At 39.8% G+C, this 19,800-nt stretch overlaps 1 protein-coding gene across 1 annotated transcript in view; it reads left to right on the top strand.

Annotated features, from left to right (window-relative positions):
• Positions 1-19,203, top strand: part of LOC131257672 (peroxisome biogenesis protein 5) — a 31,713-nt gene extending 12,510 nt beyond the window's left edge. Inside the window, exons 6-14 of the mRNA XM_058258459.1 lie at positions 3,792-3,953; positions 4,406-4,599; positions 6,185-6,431; positions 7,164-7,248; positions 8,094-8,203; positions 10,137-10,361; positions 10,478-10,543; positions 18,470-18,564; positions 18,652-19,203. Of these exons, the coding sequence (XP_058114442.1) occupies positions 3,792-3,953; positions 4,406-4,599; positions 6,185-6,431; positions 7,164-7,248; positions 8,094-8,203; positions 10,137-10,361; positions 10,478-10,543; positions 18,470-18,564; positions 18,652-18,730 (1,263 nt within the window). The 3' untranslated portion in view covers positions 18,731-19,203. The remainder of the gene's footprint in view (positions 1-3,791; positions 3,954-4,405; positions 4,600-6,184; positions 6,432-7,163; positions 7,249-8,093; positions 8,204-10,136; positions 10,362-10,477; positions 10,544-18,469; positions 18,565-18,651) is intronic.
• Positions 19,204-19,800: the final 597 nt, after the last annotated feature.

Raw genomic sequence — 19,800 nt, 5'->3', positions numbered from 1 at the left:
CCAAGAAGAGGTGCCTAAAAAAGTGGGGCCCACCGTGATGTATGTGGCTTATCCACGCCGTCCATCTATTCTGCCAGCTGATTTTAAGGTATCTGCCAAAAAACATGGCAGATCCAACACTCAAGTGGATCACTCCACAAAATATCAGCTTGATCCAAAACTTCTAAGGCCCCCAACAAGTTTTCAATGGTAGGTGTGTGTATGATGTGGACATTCGACCATTTAGAGTGTACCAGAGGAGGAGATCGGCCTCGCCTTCACTTGGGCTCGATGACTTGTACATGGGTTCGGGTGGGCTGCACTAAGGCCTTGAAGACCCCACATGCATGATTGTGCATCTTTGAAGACTTTACACTAGGAAGATGCATGTGGGCTACTTATTTGAGGAGTCTTGACCATTGGATTGTGTGGATCCTTCGATCGTACGGTTGGATCATTGTGATCCTTGATCACTGTGACCATGTGTGTTTGGATTAGTATATTTTATGTTTTTGTTGATTATTCATAACTTAGGATTAGTAGGTTTATGTTTTATGGCGTTATAGGATAAGTGAGACATTTTTATTTAAGTGAGGTTTTTTTTTTAAAGAAATCTTTCCGGAGAGTGTCTTTTAAAGAAAAAAAAAAAAACTTTTACGAGATTATAAAGGGGGGACGTCCAGCCCTAAACCTTAGAAAATAGAACGAAAAGCTCTCTTTTGCTTAGAAAATCATATTCTTTCATGTGAAGTGAGATCCTCTTGTGAAAAGAGATTATTTTGGTTTGAATCTAAGGGTGTGAAACCTATTATCTTATTCTTTTCTCTCATCATCTACAATTGAGGTATTTTCTTTTACTTTCTCATTCTCCATCTCTTTCAATCCCTCATTACTTCTCTCTACCTCTTCTTCTTTTATTCTCAACCAAAACCCATCTCTATCACATCCAAAACCCACTTAAACCTAACCTATTCACACCATACGATCATATGGACCAAACCCTAGACCGTAGGTCCGTATGGGTGTGACTGTATGACTGTCCATACGGCCAACCCTCCGTCTCTCTCTTTTTTCCCTCTTAATCCTTGCTCCTTTCCCCCTTTAAGATCCCTAATCCTAAGCCTAAAATCCTAACCCAATTTTCTAGTTCTCAAAACCGTACTTCCCCACAAACCCTAATTCCTAAATCTCCAAATCCCTATTCCTAAATCCCTAAATTCCTAACATTTAATCTCCAAAACTGAAAACCTAAACTTATTCCCCCAATTTCCTAGCCCTTAATTGTGCCAAATCTGCGCATTGAACTTGAACTATGCCTATCCTAAGTGTGAGAGTTCCAACCTCTCATGGGACCTAATGTTTTCATGCATATGATTCATTCTTGTGTGAGATTGTGATTTTATCAAAAATCTGAATTTTATTGCCTTTTTGGTACTCTTTAGATCATGGTTGGACAGCATGTTATTATATTTGATTTACTGTGATTAACCTGTTAACAATCTCCCACATCCAAGTAGTTAAATCAGACTTCCTGCATCTGTGTATGACCATATGAACAGGTTAGATGACAAATAAACATCAATGTGGGACCTAGGAAGGAAACCACTGTGAATGGTGGATGTTTCAGGACAACTGTTTACTATGGTGTAGTCCACTTGAGCTTTGGATCTGCCTTGGTTTTGAGCTCATGCCTTAAAATGTTCTGGGAAGACAAATGGATGGCATGGATAAGTCACATAGACCACGGTGGAGCCCACATATTTAAGTCAGTCCCTTTCCAACTGGTTTTTGAGGTGAAAATACTCACCAAATATCAAACATGCATAAGGAGTAATAATGATGCATTTACCAGTATTTACTGAGGATTTGAAAAATCAAACATCCCTGTAGTGTGTTAGTGAGGAAATAGAGGACATAGCTTCCTGTATATAATAGTCATCAGTGATTCTGTGCACGTAGAATAAATGAGGACACATGCATCAGTGTCTATGACTCCATGCACATATAGGTGCTAAAAATATGGCCTTTTCCATGTAGCCGTTAATGACTTGCATGAACCTTATGTTGCGGTTTGTTGCCTCTAATGCCTCCAACTACCTCTCCTGTTTCCTAGGCTTCTACACTTGTTAACCTTCCGAAACATGAGGGAGGGAGGGTCAATCATGCCGATCCAACCATCAAGCAGGCCACTTTGTGAATTTCAAGGTTTTTGGGTGGTTATCCATTGTTTTCTATCATGTGGGATGTGGCTCACATAATGATTGGATCAGCATGATTTTTGGGCCCTATTTTTATGATGGAGTAACCTTGTTGGATGGATTGCATGCCTCACATACTTCATGGTGGATCTCACACCCTGCTGGTTGCATGCTTTTGTTTTTCATCTAAAACTAGTTGTGTGTGAGATCGTCATGCCCACAAATCAACTAAGGTGAATGAGAAACCATCCGAGAATGAAGCAAGCTGTCTGAGAATTTGACGATTGTTTTCATCCCCCTCTTCAAGAAAAAGTGGAATGGATGTGATTTTCTTATCTTAGTAGATTTACTCTTCTTATATGACATGTCACAAAAATTAGTTTTGATACAACGTGTTTTGGTATGAGAAACTTGACTTGGAAATTAGTCTTCCAATTTCTGAGTTCCACTCTGCCAAATTTCTGGCTTCATGACTTGTGTCAGTCATCACATATTCCAATCTTTTAGAAAATTGGTTTTCTAATGGTACTTGATACACACACACACACACACACACACACACACACACACCATTAGAATCAATTTTGAAACTTGACTTGGAAATTAGTCTTCCAATTCCTGAGTTCAACTCTGCCAAATTTCTGGCTTCATGACTTGTGTCAGTCATCACATATTCCAATCTTTTAGAAAATTGGTTTTCTATTGGTACTTGGGAGGATGGAGCCTTGTCGACTTGCCCGAGTTTGGAACTTGATGCCTAGTGTATTTTAGTTCACTTGCCCGAACAGTACCAATTAGGTAATAAGATGAGGGAAAGTGTACTTAGATGGCTTGTTCACATGAAATGGAGGTACTAAGGAAAGACCCAATGACCTGTGATCCAATTCAAGGTTTGGCTCTTGATAGAGTGGAATGGCAGAAAATGATTCATGTAGCCGATCCCAATTAATTGGGATAAGGCTTAGATGATGATGATGGTGATGACAGCGGTGACGATGATGATGCTGTACATACCCTTCAAGTTTCTATTGCATTAAATTGTTAAATATGCATTTCGATTTAAATTGGTCTTATAATTCTCAAAAAATATTTAATATATGTTCTGCCCTTGAAATGAACATCCTTGTTAAAGGGAATACATCAAATGAAAACTGACCATGTGCAGGCAGTGGCAACACAACTACTGGTGCCATACCATCTTTACTGTCAACATGCCACTTTCTTAGGACATATGTACCATGAAAATGGTAGGATCCACCAAAAAGATCACCTGGTATGGCTGCTCTGCCCATCAAATGGGCCATATAGTTGGAATCAATAGACAAGGCCCACATACTGAGTAGATGTGCCTGATTTTTGAGAACGGTGATCTTCTGGGTGGGATGTACCGTTTTCACAGGACAGATGTCCTACCCAAATGTCATGTTAGTTAGAAGGATGGTACCACAATTCAAGTTGCGGTGACATTGCCTGTAGGTGATCAGTCCTCATATCAAATATGATCAGAAGCTTCAGCTCTATATGCCATTAGTTACTAAACAACCATTAGGCTTGACAGGATATTCTATAACATTTATTTAGTGCCAATGTGTTTCTTTATTTCTTGATGCACAGAACTCCAAGTTCCTTCAATTCGTCTCAAAGATGAGTCGCGGCGAGCTTATTATAGATGATAATCAAGTCAAACCAGCAGTTCGCTCTGTTGATTGGGTTGATGAATATGCCCAGCAGTACAATGGGCCAAATTCTTGGGCTGACCAGTTTGCACGTGAAGAGGCAAGTTGCTTTTTTATTTTTAATTACTATTATTGTTTTATTATCATTTTACTCTTGAGATATGATTTCAAGGTTTAAAGGCTTGATTGAAAGAACCGATGGTCAATGTTAGTCCATTTAGATTGATAGCTCATGGTGATGTCTCTTTGCTTAAAGTAGTGGAATTTTGTCCTGTCCAAGTGGTTTGTCTTGAAGATAATTCCTATTTGTTCTGGATATTACATTGGTTTTCAGGTGTTCCACTGGAAGCCCTTCTTTTCCCTTTATTTTCCTTTGCACGATTTCATTTCTAAAATTGAATTTAGTTAGCAATTTCAAATTGCATGAATCATGGATCCAACCCACCTGTTTTTAGTCATAAGTTCCTTTTACCTGATTTGGGTTCTCTTTCAGCTTTCAAAAAGAACCGATGCATGGCTGAATGAGTTTACTAATGAGCGGTTCTCTTTCAGCTTTCAAATAGAACCGATGCATGGGCGAATGAGTTTGCTAATGCGCACCAACATCCTGAAGCCGTTGATGACCAGTGGGTCAATGAGTTCTCCAAGTTGAATGTTCAGGACTGGGCGGAAGAATTTGGGCAGCAGGTCAAAGAAGGTGCATTGGGGGAGAGTTCAGCTGATGATTGGTTTAACTCATATGATAAGTATGTTCAATTGACTGTCAAAAATTATATCCTTGATATGTTTCTTGATTCAACCACTTTTGCCTCACAAGGACTTCAATATATGATGATCATCATAGCGTTATCCCAACTAATTGGGGTTTGCTGCATGAGTCCTTTCATGCTATTCCACTCTATCAAGGGCCATAACTTCAGTTAGACTAGAAGTCATCGTGTCTTTTCTTACCGCTTCCATGCACATTGTCTTGGGCCTTTCCCTACCCCTTTTAGAACTTTCAACTTGTAGCAACTCACTCTTAAATGACACAGTTCTTGGTCTCCCTTGCATATGACCAAACCATCTAAGTCTGCTTCCCCTCATCTTATTACCCATTGGAGTACTTCTAAATTCCCTTGATTGCATAAATTTCTAATTCTATCCATGTCTTGCCACTCATCCATCTTAACATCCTCATTGCAGATGCACTCATCCTATTAACATGTCATACCTTAACTGCCCAATATTTTGTCCCATAAAGCATGGCTGGTTGTATAGCCATCCTACAAAATTTTCCTTTTAGTTTGAGTGGTAGACGACAATCAAATAAAACTCCGGAGGCACATCTCCATTTAGTTCACCCCACTTGGATTCAATGGGCAACATTCTTCTCAATCTCTCCTTCTCATGAATTATTAACCTAGTATATCGAAAGTGGTCATTTTGGGAAACTTCTTGGTCAGCAATCATAACTAATTCCTTGTTCCCACTCATATTGTTACTAAATTTGCACTTCACGTACTCCATTTTAGTGTGACTATTTTTTAATCCTTTAGATTCTAAAGCACCCCTCCATAAATCTAGCTTTGTGTTTATGCCCTCCCTTGTCATTTCAATCAAAACTATGTCATTTGCAAACAACATGCACCAAGGTATCTCTTCCTGCAATGCCTTGTTAACTCATCCATAACCAATGTGAAAAGGTATGGGCTTAATGCCGACTCCATTGCAAGCCTGTAGTAATTGGGAACTTGCTTGTCTCTCCACTAGTTGTCCTCACATTTCTTACTGGAGCATGGACTTCTGTATGTCTGTCACAATTCAATTCTACTGTAGCATGTGATGTGGCTATGATAATGCCGAGTTTCTCTGCTCCTTGAATACTTTCTGCACACTTGGAAAGCCTCTTGTAGAAACCATCTATTTAATTCTTATTAAGGATGATTAGGGAAAGACGCTTTTCTCTGAAGAGAGGCCTTCAATTCAACTTGAATTCAAGTTGTTTTTCTTTTGATTTCAAATTGGTGTTTTCTTTCTACCTGTGGGCATTCCCTACTTTGAAACAACTGTTAGAGTAGCCTGCACACTCAGGCAATATCAGATTGGGTCCACAACTTGGAGGAGTTTGGACAATGTTATAAGACAACTTCCCCACCCCTACCTGTTTTCCCTGCCCCACACCCCAACATCCTCATGCGCACACATGCATGCTCAATCAAAATGAAGTGAATCTGTTCATTTTCCGATTGTTCTTCTCAACACATCATTTTCTCTCTTGGAGTTTGTGTTGTCAGTTAATGTGATACGCATCTCTATATTTTGCTTGTATTCCAATATGCTGTGTCATAGGTTCGTAGATGAGCAAGTAATGATTGCGAAGGAACGGGATACTTCAAGATCGGTCTATCTCTTTTCTGATATGAACCCTTATGTTGGTCATCCGAATCCATTGAAAGAAGGCCAGGAACTCTTTCGTAAAGGGCTTCTAAGTGAAGCTGTGCTGGCTTTAGAGGCTGAGGTACTGAAGAATCCAGACAATGCTGAAGGTTGGAGGTTGCTTGGAATAACACATGCAGAAAATGATGATGATCAACAGGTGATTTCTTTTTCCCGGCATTTTCAGCATCAAATTCAGGGAAGTTCTTTAATTTTCTGTGGAATTTCAATGCAGATATTTGTGTGCAAGCTATGTATGTTCTCTTACCACACTTTTTTCTGTTGAACACCATTCTTAGGATTGTGACAGACCAATATGTTAAATCCAGCCATTGTGATGCTTGGTGCAACTATGTATTCTAAATCTTGCATAGAGAATAGAACTTTCAAAATCTTGGTTCATGATAACTCTAGAAATGGTACTGAATGGTCCGATTTCGTTTGCATGTCTGTGTGCATGTGCATGCTCATTTTGTTTCCTTTCCTATGCTTCAAAGTTGCTCATGGGTGCATTTTTTCTCTAGTTATTTTGCCTTGCCTTGTGTTGTTGTTTTTCTTAGACTATCAGTCGTCCTAGAATTACGGGAATTTTAGTAAAAGAGCAACTATTGTCTATTGAGATGCTCCTTGTCTTTTGCAGCTGTAAGCCCTGCCATCATGAAATAGGTTACAGATTCATAAAGTTGTCCATAGTGGTGTGTATTATTCATGGTCATCTTTATAGGAATGGCGAAATGAAATCCTTGGCAACTTTTGTATTCTCCATTATATATTATCTTCTCAAAAAACGAAAAATTAAAAAAAAAAAAGAGGAGGAGTTTTGATGTTGTTGTCATTCAGCAAGGATATCGTTTTAGATGCATTCATCTGAAGAAATATGTTTCTATTGCAGGCTATTGCATCAATGATGCGGGCACACGAAGCAGACCCAACAAACCTGGAAGTGCTTCTTGCTCTTGGTGTGAGTCACACTAATGGTTAGTAACTGATTACCCATGTAGTTGCTGTGTGTAGAAGCTAGCAGACTGTGTTAAATATGGTCCATTTTACTGATGCTGGAGTCCTCTAAATTCCTGTTCACAATCATATGCCTGTCTATGGTGGTTGTTACATATTAAAATATCTTTGAGCTTTTCAGACGAATTTTTCTGCCACACTTTCTTTTCTAATGTTTTAGCTACATATTGCTATGCATTTGCTGAAAATTCTGTTCTGCAGTTTCTACAGTTAGAGACTGAATGGTGTGATATACATTAACAAAATGTCGTGCTTTTGTGGCGCACTGGTGCTAGTGTTACATTGAGTACTCAAAAGAACTTGCTGAATCAACTTGACTGAATATTGACTGATGTCCATAGCAGGTGCTAACTGGCTTTATAAAATCCAAAATACTAGATTGAGTACTCAAGCATCTAGTCTTTTGATGCAAAAGACTATACTCAGTGCTCAAGAATGTAGTCTTTTCAAAATAGTAAAGTACTAAAGACTAGATTGAGTACTCAATAATGTCGTGTTCACTACAAGTTGAAAAATCAATTTAGAATGAGCTTTCATGATTGGAAGATCTCATTTAGTTCTTCACTGTTTTCCCCCCTTTTTTCTTTATTATTATTATTATTTTCACACAAATTGTGTCCGAGTCAAGTTTTTGAGTTTTTAAATCTTGGATGTGAGGTCCTAATTTCATAAACTTACAATGAATGTATGGTGTGTTCTTCAATGATATTCATCTATAAGTTGCTTTTTATGAAGATTTCATATTTCAAATTATGACTAGCATGAAATCAGTTGATTCACTTTGTGGCACTTTGCGACTCTGCAGAGTTGGAGCGATCAGCAGCATTGAAGTATCTTTATAGCTGGCTTCAGCATCACTCAAAGTATGGGGCACTTGCACCGCCAGAGCAGCCTGCTTCTCTATATCATGCTGATGTAAGGGACTCCAAAAGATAATTTCTTTTATAGTTTTAGCCATCCTGAGTCTCAAAAACATATTGGTTGTCTTGGAACTCAGTTTGGGCCCTGTAAAAGTATCTAGTCCAAACTCTTAATTTCTAAAGGAAAAAAAAAAAGAAAAAAGAAAAAAAAAAGAGAGGAGAGATTGGACATATGCTTCACCGTGTTGGTTGAACATGGACATGGGGTGTTCAACAAGGGAACTTAAGAAAAGCAGGCATACGGACATGTAGATATTAACTGTTATATGATAAAAGTATATAAATAGTGTACAGTTATTGGTTGATGAAAGAATAAAATGACGGACATGTAGATAACTGATACAGTCATACAAATAATATTCAATTTGTACCTAATGACAATAAAAAAGAAGAAGGTCAAGTTGAGGTATTTTCTATACTTGCAGGGAAACTCGTTTCCTCTTGCAAATGTGAGTGTTTCCTGCTGGCTGTAGAAAATTCCCAATCTTTGTGAGGTGGGGGTTACCTTGGTGCTAGTAGGTTTACCAACGGTTAAGACTTTCTTGGTTTCTTTGATCACCAAAGAAGAGGTCCTCCGGTACCAGTAGAAGATGGTTCAATGATTAGAGTGTGGAGGAAAGAGGAGAAGAGTGAGAGAGAAGAAGAGAAAGGAAGAGAGTTTGGGAAAGTGTTTGTGTTAGCCAACATGCCCTAACACAGAGCTGGGCACCTAGTCGAGTCGGACCGAGTTAGTGCTGATCCGACCCTACCCGGTTTTGAAATAGACCTGACTTGAAGTCAACCTAACTCGGTACCGAGTCCATCATGCCTGACCTGATCCGAGTCTGGCTCTGGCTTGGGCTAACCCGGACCGAGTTCGACCTGGTCACAGGAACCGAGTTGGGTCGAGTCAGCACTGAGTCGGGTCGGGTGCGGTGGGTAAGCATTTCTGGACCAAGGCCATGAATGGGCCCACCCACAGATGCCACTTGCGTGTGACACAAATCAAAGATTCAATGTCTCCTTTTCCCCAAACAAATGAGTAAAGAACTAGCAAACCTTATCTAATCAGTCAAATCTTCATCGTCCTCTGTCAAGGAAATCAGAAAAAGGAAATCCTCGTTTTATCAGTTAAAATAGCTAAAATGCAAAATGTGAAACTGCCAAACGTGTATCGTTGAAATGCAATCCTTAGAAATTGGAATTTCACCTTCTATCAAAATCAAATAGCTAAAATCATATCTGTTGAAATGTGATTCGAAGAAAATGGAATTTCACACTATACACTAACACTCTAGATCTTTGGAGTACCAATCCTCTGCTTGGAAAGTGTTGTGTTAGCCAACTTGTCCTTACACAATGCTTTATTAGAATAGAACATATAGTACACTGCAGGAGAAGAAGAAAGTGCGCACATGCACTTACATTAAAAGAGCTACTAAACACACACACACACACACACACACACACACACACACTCTAGCTCTCTAGAGTACCATCCTTTACTTTGCAGTTTGTATCAAAGGAGAAAGAGAAGTTGCATGGATGTCTAGAGGCAAGAGATTGGTCACCCACCAAACATCTTTCCAAAAGGATATGGATGCACAATTTGCCATAACCAAAATGCTTGTGGAATTTTGTTTTGCACTGAGGAAACCTTTCCAGACACATCCATTTTGAACAGGATTGATCCTTTTCTAAATATTATAGTAATTGTTGTAAAATGAGACATTCCATGCATCCGTTCTCCGCACTATTTCCTTCATAAGTTTCCCGGTCTGGCAACTATGGTTTTTCCTAACAGTTGTATTGATTTGTGCTAGACATGAATTTTCAAAATGGAATTTTTTTAAGAAGTGTAGAAGCGAGTGCGCTTGTCATCTAGGCCTATGGGTTTCTTTGGTATTGTGACTTCCGCTAGGATGCTGACTGTTGTTCCGGGTTTGCAGGTCGTTACATTATTCAATGAAGCTGCTCAAATGTCACCTAATGATGCTGATGTGCATATAGTACTTGGCGTCCTGTACAACTTATCTAGAGAATACGATAAAGCTATTCTATCCTTCCAAACAGCACTGAAGCTCAAGCCACGTGATTATTCTCTCTGGAATAAACTCGGAGCAACACAAGCAAACAGTGTTCAGAGTTCAGATGCAATATTGGCATATCAACAGGTAGTCTTTGCTTGAAGAACCCTAAACACCACCTATTTTATTGAGAAATATGCCTTATACCATTTTACTTGTCTTAATAAAGATTATTTTGTCTATCGTTTGTTTGTGATTCCCAGGCGCTAGATTTGAAACCCAATTACGTCCGTGCATGGGCAAATATGGGTATTAGTTTCGCCAACCAGGTTTGTTCCTACTATTGATCACGCAATGGATCTCTTCAATACGCAATAGAGAGAATTTTATAGCTGTTCCATACCGTGCCTACAATTTTATGATTCATTAGTTTTGAAACTTTCTGATATTTGTTTAAAAACTCAAAATCAATCTTAGAATTGGTTTTCCAAAACTGATTTCGGTTGAGACTAGGTACATGTATTTGCATAACAACATCCTAGGAATTTCTATAGATATTTAGATAGTTAGGTAAACTGTATTTATGGTTGGGATCCTCATTGCATAATAATTCACGTGAAGAGGCGGAAGAGGCAAAGAAGATTATCATAGGGGAAGGAGATAGGGCGAGAGGAAGGTAAAGAGGGGACGTGGGTTACAGTGGAGAAAAGACAAGGTAGAAAGGGGAGAGGCTCAACTCTTGGACCTCTCTCCAAAGTTTGATCCTGTTTGTTGAAAATTTTCCAGTGGGATGAACAAATTTCAATTTCAAAAGAGCGTTCATTCCCAGGGAGAGGGGCACATGCAAATACAGGGGGTTTGCTCTTGTTTGAGTTGAGGAGGTGGTGGAGATGAACGGTAGTATCTTTGAAGGATGGGTTGACAATGCAGAAGGCGAGATATAGGATCGGGACGAAAATTCAAGGGCTTGGAAGGAGTGGAGGAGGGAGGAGAGAAGTCTTGGCTATGTTTGGAGCTCTCGATCATGGGCAAAAGGAGGTGGGTTTGGCTAATGGTCTAGCAGAGTAGTGAACAAGGGCTAGCTACTTGGCAGCCGGTCTTTGATACGTCAAAGGCAGCTGGCACGGAGAGGGATTGGGGGGGAGATGTGTGGCCTGACAGCTGTCTCTCTGGCAGTTAGGCAGCAGAGTCTCGGATGATTCGGGTTATAGGTTCAAATGAGACCTGAGGGTCAGAAGTGAGGTTTGGGAAGACAAGTGAAGAGGTGAAAGGCTCGAAGACGAGGGGAAGCTACTTTTGATGCTTGTTCAGGAGTGGGGCACGAGGCATTTGCTGCTTATAATGAAACAGAGGAGCCCTTGCCATGTAGTGAGACGCATGGGAATCTCTCTACACGTGCGATCATATCCCCTTTGATAGCACATGTGACAGGTTTAAGTGGATGCATGTGTGAATGCTGTCCCTTTTTTAAGGGAGTGAGAGATTTTATATATCCAAGAAGAAGCTTAGTCGAGATCTGAGTCGGAAGGCTACAAGGAGCTTGCGTTGGTGCTGATGGAAGGGGGCAAAAATCTGATGGTTGTTGAACTTGGCATATTAGAGGCGATCACCATAGAGGAGCAAGAGGTTCTCAATAAGCGGAGGGGCGAGCTTTGTAGTGGCTATTATGTTTGAGGAAGAGAAAGTCCAAGCCATTCAGAGAAATGATATTCTGTGGGAAATTCTAGAGTCATTGCAAGTGGCCATCGAGAATTCAACAGGAAGAGTCGTAAACCATAGCAACCTCAGCACTGCTTGCTCGGGAGTAAATATTATTGCGAATAGATTCGTGGCAGTGGCTAGAGGGGAGAGGTGGATAAGAGAAGCTTTGGAGCACGTGGCAAAAATGATACGAGTCACTTTTGGGGACTATTACGATCTATTCCAGTTTGTAGAGCATCGTGGAAACCAGAAAGATAATCTCATGCCTTAGAGGAAGCCACAACTCACTTCAAAAGGGCAGTGAGAACTAGCCAGTCTCAATTCATTAGTGAATTATGAAATAGGTGGCGGCCATGGTGTACCATAATAGCCATTATGGTGACGGTGGCAATTGTTACGTGTTATGGGGTCATAAAGGCCACAATAGCCGTTACGGAAAAAAATAACTTGTAAACGGTTGTTATAGGCCAATAAAGGTTTCCTTCTAAAAAGTGAAAAAAAGGGTCGTAATGGCCATTAGGGCCCATACCGTAATTGCAAGGGTGGTGGCCGTTACGGGCATTGTTACTATTATGGAATACTGGAGGCATTGTGGCAGTAAAGCAAGGGGGCCAGATTGGTTTCCAGATGATCATTTTCAGCAGGAATGTTCACAGGTTGGGTGACTGGATAAAGAGAGGGCCGGTTGAAAAAGCGTATCGCAATCGAAGACCAAATCATTATGCTTCACGAGACCAAGCTAGCTAGTTGCAACAAGATGTTGGATTTGGTTTGGGGTTGCAAGTCTAAAGAGTGGTGGTTGTTGATGTGGTGGCGATTGTTGGAGGAATCGTGATTACATGGGATTCAAAGTTTTGGGTAAAAGAGGACTGGTGGGGAGGGAATTTATTCGTGTCGGTAGTTGTAGACGATGCATCAGGGGACTTTAGATGGTTATTTACAGTCCAAGTGAGGTAGCAAAGAGATAGGAGTTTAGGGCCGAGCTTAATGAGTTGTGGGAGAGAAGCAAGCTACCATGGCGTGTGGGGGTTATTTTAACGTGATGAGATTCACCTTTGAAAAATTGAGCGAGGGCCAAATCACGCGCAACATGAAAGATTTCTCAAATAACCTTGCATGATCCTGTTGACTTTCCAATGGGGGCAGTTAAGTATACTTGGTTGAATGGCTAGGCAAATCCTATCTAGGCAGTGTTTTAAATAGCAAATGGCGTGTAGCGTAGCGTTCACCCCTCTGAAGTGTGAGACGTAAGCTACATAGCGTGTTACTTATATTATTTTTACTAAAAGCATTGAAAAATTAACTAATTTTATTGAAAATAAAAAATGTAACAAATCATTGAAAGCATTAATTGATTTTAATGTAGTAGACTGATTAATAATAAAATTTAACAATATTTCATGATATTTGGTGCAACTAAACTCAACCTAAAATAATATAAGGTAATGATTAAGAGTAAATGTAAAGAAAGCAATGAAATTGATTTAATACTGTTACTTAAATTATTTTTACTAAATGCATTGAAAAATTAACTAATTTTATTGAAAAAAATGTAACAAATCATTGAAAGCATTAATTGATTTTAATGTTGTAGTGAAAAATAAATTGTAATGTGAGCTATATAACGTGTAATGTAGTCCATGTAGTGTGTAGCGTATGTAAATCATCATGTAGCATAGGCTACACGTGACTTAAGCTGTTTTATGAGCTATGTAGCATTAAGGCTAAGCTACCCTACGTAGTGTAAGCTACACGCTATTTAAACACTGGTTGGAGGTGGGAGGGGTTTTTGGGGTTATTGAAAGAGTGGCGGTCTTTTGAAGTGGAAGGTTATGCGGGTATTCAAGCTATGCCAAAAGTTGAGGTTGTTACAAAGCAACATTATGATGCGGACATCAGTGGTGCACCCTTTAAAGTGTACCAGAGGAGAAGGCATCACCAACAGAGTACCGGAGCGGAGGAGTTAATGTGGATGGACGCTAGGCCCATTGGACCCATATTCTGACGCACTACGAATGCAGGAGCGGCATGACCGCACCCTGACCACAGACCCATGGGTCAAATTCACACCCTACAACACGGGTGTTTTAGTTTGTAGACTTTTTTTTTCTTGTTTCAAGGGCTTTATTGCATTTTTTTTATTTTTTTTATTTATCTTTTTGTTATTTTTCTTGTTTTTAGGAGCTTTAGTGCACTTTTATTTTTTTATGGCTTATATATACGTCGTGAGAAACCTTATTTCATTTATTATTGAATGAATAGAAATTTGTATCTTTTCTTTATTTTTTTCAAGAGATTAGGGTTTCAAGATTGGCCCTTTGGTGTTGAGGATTCCACCCTGATTTCAGGTTTCTTTCTTTCTAGATCTTCGATGTGCAGGAAAAGGTAAGAATCATCTTCCTTTTCTTTTGACGACAATGGACCTGTACTTTCTTCATCTCGAACCATTCATTCTTCACTCCTTTCATTCCTCTCTGATATCCCCCTTATAGTTTGAATGGAAAAGAGGGATGATTAGTCAGTAGAATCGGTTCTAAACTTACCGTGTACTGACTTATGTTAGATTTGGGATATCCTTGTATCCCTAGGTCTTCCCTTTTTAACTGTTTACGTGATTTTATGCTAAGGGGCACGATCCTGACGGAATGACCTCATCTTTGTGTAGAGATTTACCTAATCCCTTTGATTGGAAATAGTTAGTTAATTGGAGTATTTATTTGATCATTCTTTTACCTGATTATACATGCATCTAGGGTTAGGTCATCACATGTCCCTGCATCACATTAACCAAGGGAAAAAGGAGGTCTTGGGAAATTGGGAGGCGCAAATAGGATTCATCCTTGAGGGTATCTAGGAAATGAATATAAAGGAGGAAGGGATTTATCAGAGGAAGATAACGCCTTAAGGTCAAAGCATAATCCGAGATTATGCGATCAGGTTGAGGGAGGAGGAAATCAAGTAGCATCAACGATCAATGGCATTTTAACTTTGGGGGGAGGGGGGACAAAAATAAGAATTTCCTTCACAACATTGTAAGTGTGCGTAGGCTAGAATTAATAGGATTGGTAGTTTGGTTGTGGAAGGGAGAAGAATGGAAAATAAAGACCAATTGTGTGAAGCGGTTGTGCAATTCTACTAAAGCATGTTAATCCGGAAGGATGGGTAAGACTGACATTGGATAGTTTGTAAGTCAAGAGCTTAAGTTGTTGTGGATTCGTTAGGTGGTGACAAAGCACCAGGGCCATATGGTTTTCCATTAGTGTTCTTTCAGGTGCTCTGGGGCATAGTGAAAAGAAATATTATGGGATTTATGGCATAATTTTATGAAAGCGTTGGTTGTTGGTTGATATAGGGGTGTCCTTTATTGTAATTATCCTGAAGGTTACCGGTTTAGAAAGTTTAAAGGACTTCCGACCATTAAGTTTGATAGGGTAGTGTTGGATAGTGTGATATCCAAGAGCCAGTGTGCGTTTGTTTCAGGAAGATAGATTCTAGATTACGCTCTCATTGCTCATGACTGTATTGATTTCTTCTATGACCACGTTTAAACTGGATATCAAAAAGGCTTATGACCATGTGGATTGGGCTTTTTTGGATTACATGATTGGTCATTTGGGATGCGGCCATAAATGGAGAGGGTGGATGGGGGAGTGTATTCAGTTAGCTAGATTCTTGGTTCTAGTCAATGGGTTTCCCATAAGTTTTTTGAAGAGCTCCAGAGGCATTTGGCAGGGAGATCATCTCTCTACTTTCCTATTTATGGTAGTGGTGGAGACATTGTGTAGAATGCTGGAAAGAGGATAGGATTTGGGTCTTATTTGTGGATTTATGGTAGATAGAAGTAACTCACCAATTTTGGATCTTAGTTCGCAGACAGCACCATTGTCTTTTGCGAAGCAAGGTTAGATATGGTGGATAAGCTAAGGATGGTGCTTAGGTGATTCAAAGTGGTGTCGGGTTTGAAAGTGAATATCGCTAAGAGCGAATAGCTTGGTATCCTGATGTCAGCCAAGGAGATGAGGCAAATGGCAGGGGTCTTTGGCTGTAGAGGGGGGTCTTTTATCTCTATGTATTTGAGCCTTCCCCTATACATTGGGAAACCGACACAACATCTTTCGGATAAGAATCTTCAAAAGATTTAAAAGGTAACTATCAGGTTGGAAAAGTAGATACCTACCGTTGGTAGTTAGGTTGACTATCATTAAAGCAGCCTTTTCAAATATGCCTCTTTATTTTATGTCCCTTTTCAAGTGCCCCAAATTGGTGCTAGTGTGATTGGAAAGGCTTCGAAGGAACTTTCCATTGCAAGTCTCGGAGGTAAAGAAGAATTCCATGTAGTTGGGCGGGACAAGGTTTGCAAGCCTTATGGGGGGGGCGGGCGCGGGGGCGGTAGTGTGTGTAATGTTAGGTGAATGTTAGTGGAGGTTTGGGACAGAGGAATACTCTATGAGGTGAGAAACCATAGCAGCAAAATATGGGTGTGAGGAGGAATGGACGACCAGGGACTCATTCTTATACAGAGAGCCAGGGATATGGAAAGGGGTATCGAGCATGAAAGACAAGTTTAATGAGGGGATTGGGTTTTCCCTAGATAATTCCGAATGCATGTATTATGTGCATAAGAGGATTCGGAGTCGGTGGATCATATGTTCAGGTATTGTCCATTTGCTCAAGTGGTTTGGCCTAGTTTTTTCAAAGGCTTCAATAGTTCGTGGGTGACGCCAGACATCCGTGAAGTGTTGCTTTCATCTTGGCATGGGGTGGGCCTTGGTAAGCAAGAGAAGGCGACTTGGAGGTTATCGTTCTTGGCGCGGCCTATGGAAGATTTTAAGGGAGATGTTTCGGCAATTTCAGTTCCTTAGCTTAAAAAGAAAAAATCTCTTTTCTTAAAAAGAAAAGAAATAAATAAATAATAAAATCTACACTATGATCATTTTGTTCAGGCTGTTTTTTTTTTTCTCTTTCTTTGCGACATGTGTTGGGCTTTGTAAGTCATAAGGAATATCTTGATGTTCCAAACTTGATGAAGCTTAGATTATTAATCACACTGCTAGATGCTACGATCTTGATAAATAACTTCCAAGATTGCTATGTAGGCCCAATATATGGATTTTGGGATAACAAACTAGAAGAAATTAAAGACCTCTTCTAACTTCATTAACTAAAGAAAACTCAAAAATCATGTCATGAGGCTGTATGTATGGCCCTGTAGGCCTTTATATAGAACTCGAATAAAGTTAGGAGTTTTACAGAATAAATCCTAAAATGAATTTGTACTGGCAAAAACATGTACCAAATTTAATTGGTAATGAAAGCCATCAATAAACTTATGAAACTAAAGAAAAGAGTCCAAATTACTTAAAATACCCTACTGTCTTTCAAGGTTTGTTCAATTGCACAAAGCAACACATCTTTCATATGGTTTGTATATTTACCTAAAAATTTAAATGGTTGGACTTGTGGTTCCCATAGTTCAAACATTTGCTATCGGATTGATCCGGTTGGATCTTTGGTGCCCATGATGCTGTTGATCTGATCTGAAACATTCATCAGGACCCTTGATCTGATACATTTGATCAGGTCAATTTGGACCCTTTCAATCTGGAGTTTTGGATGGTATGATCTTTGATATGGACCCTCAGATGGGTCTGATCTGCACTATGGATCCTTGGATGGGCCTGATTATTCATTCAGACAACTGTGGGTATAATCTGGTTCTCTAGATAAGATTGACAAACATGCATGTTTGATCATGAGTTGGCAATCCCAGATCAAAATCAGATGTTACCAGTACACTCTTGGAATCCCAGATCAAAAAAAAAAAAAACCAGTACACTCCAGCACATAAATTAAGTGAAAGATTTCTGTGGAATGTTAGGTAAGGTTGATGAACATGCATGTTTAGTTGTTCTTGACATTACCCATGCGTTTATCTTTGACATCTTTAGCTGACTCAAATCTTTCTTGCAAGTGTGGAGACAGCTTCATTGCTTCCTCTGCGCTTCTCCTTCAGATCAAATGGCCTTTAATATTTATCCTTTCATTCTTTAAAGGTTTAATGGTTGCCATTTTCTGCTGTTGTGTTGTAGTACTGGATTAACGGGCTAGCTTAACCCCATCTTACAAGGAATAGTCCATTCTTCTGGAAATTGATGTCTCAGACAAATCGGTGGGGCTTATTAGGATGAGTGAAATGATATCTACACCCACCCTGATTTGATCTGCTCACACCAATTTTCTGTATTAGGTTCTGGAATAGGACAGTTAATCAAAAAGCAAAAAATGACAGTTCATATAGGGAATTGGAGTATGCAATCAATGAGGCTAGGCGTACATTGTGGCTCCCTTCGAATAAAGCCTTTATATTTAGCCAGATACATTTTCCCATATCTTATTCTTTCACTAACGTAAATTCATAATATGAATTTGCTTTCCATATTATCATCAGATGTTCACATGTCAGTTTTTTTGTGGGTTTCCCTCTTTGACAATGGTAGTGATGTCCTTGTCTTCGGTAGTCTCATGTGTAAAAATATATCTATCTTGCATATCAGGGTCTATATGAAGAATCAATTCGGTACTACGTCAGAGCACTCACAATGAATCCCAAGGCAGATAACGCCTGGCAGTATTTGAGGATTTCTCTAAGGTACGTCATCAAAAGGTTCAATCTCTATCTCCCCATTTAAGAATTGGAAGCTTGCTATCTACATTCTTATGTTCGCTTTTGGTGCAGCTGCGCTTCTCGAGCTGACATGTTCGGAGCTTGTGAGTCAAGGAATCTTGACGTCCTCCAGAAAGAGTTCCCACTGTGATACAAAAGGGTTGGAATTTAGAGTTTTGCATGCATTCCTGGAGGCGTTCGGGTAACATGTGCTTCCCCATTGCCAAAGGGGTTATTCTTTTTGTCCGCATTTTGATTCAGGCAAGTGGTTTCCTGGGTTCCATTCAACCTCTTAGCACTGATTAATGAAGGCAAAGCATAAATCACAAAGTGGGTTTCCGGGGTTCATGGAGATGGTGTTTGGAAGGAGATTGTGTTCCTGACTTCCAACAGCAGGCGTGTGGAATAGATTCTTAACTTTCTTCTTCTTCTTCTTTTTTACTAAACCACAGCAAGAAAATATTAGTGGGGTGGGGTTTAGGTCAGCTGTTGGAAAGGAAATGGGACTCTGTTGCAAACAAGTGTCTGAGATAAGTGTCATTTGACGGCACAAGAAAAGCAATTGAAAAAATTGCTCTGTATAAATCTCTCCCCTTCAGATTAATAAAAAGAAAATATTGTCTCTATGCGTATACGTATACATGTATCACATACATACATACATACGTACACGCATGTGGGAGCACAGGCTAGTTGTATGTCCAACTAGTTAGTGTGTGGGGCCTACTACGTTGTTTATACGACATCTCACCCATCCAACAAGGTTGACCCACCATGAAAATGGGACATCCCACAAGTCAAAGTGAGGTGCACACCATAGAAAACCATGAACAATCACCCAAGAAGTCTTTTGGGACATTTTTAATGGTTGGATTGACCTGAATTTTGGGACATCTCATTTTCATTGTTCTTAGCCTAACGGGTCAGATGTCATACAAACACCATTCAGGGCCCGACATGCCAGCTGGTTGGATGCACTAGCGTTTCAGCATTTCTCATGTGTGTATGGAAAATGGTCTCCTGAAAGCAGTGCTGCAGGAGACCTTACGTGCAAGCAAAGTGGGGGGTGGTGAGCACCACCGTACGTGATGTGTATGTGAAATCTGCTCCGACCATAAGACATTATGCTATGTGAAATTCACTCCAACCATAAGACATTATGCTAAGTGCGTGTTTGTAATGTGTCCCAAAAATGTGGACATTAGTCTGCATGCCAATGTC

This window comes from Magnolia sinica, chromosome 10 (genome assembly GCF_029962835.1).
Source record: "Magnolia sinica isolate HGM2019 chromosome 10, MsV1, whole genome shotgun sequence".
Classification (NCBI taxonomy): Eukaryota; Viridiplantae; Streptophyta; class Magnoliopsida; order Magnoliales; family Magnoliaceae; genus Magnolia; species Magnolia sinica.
Note: the sequence above shows the minus strand (reverse complement) of the source record. Positions and strands in the feature narration are given on the sequence as shown.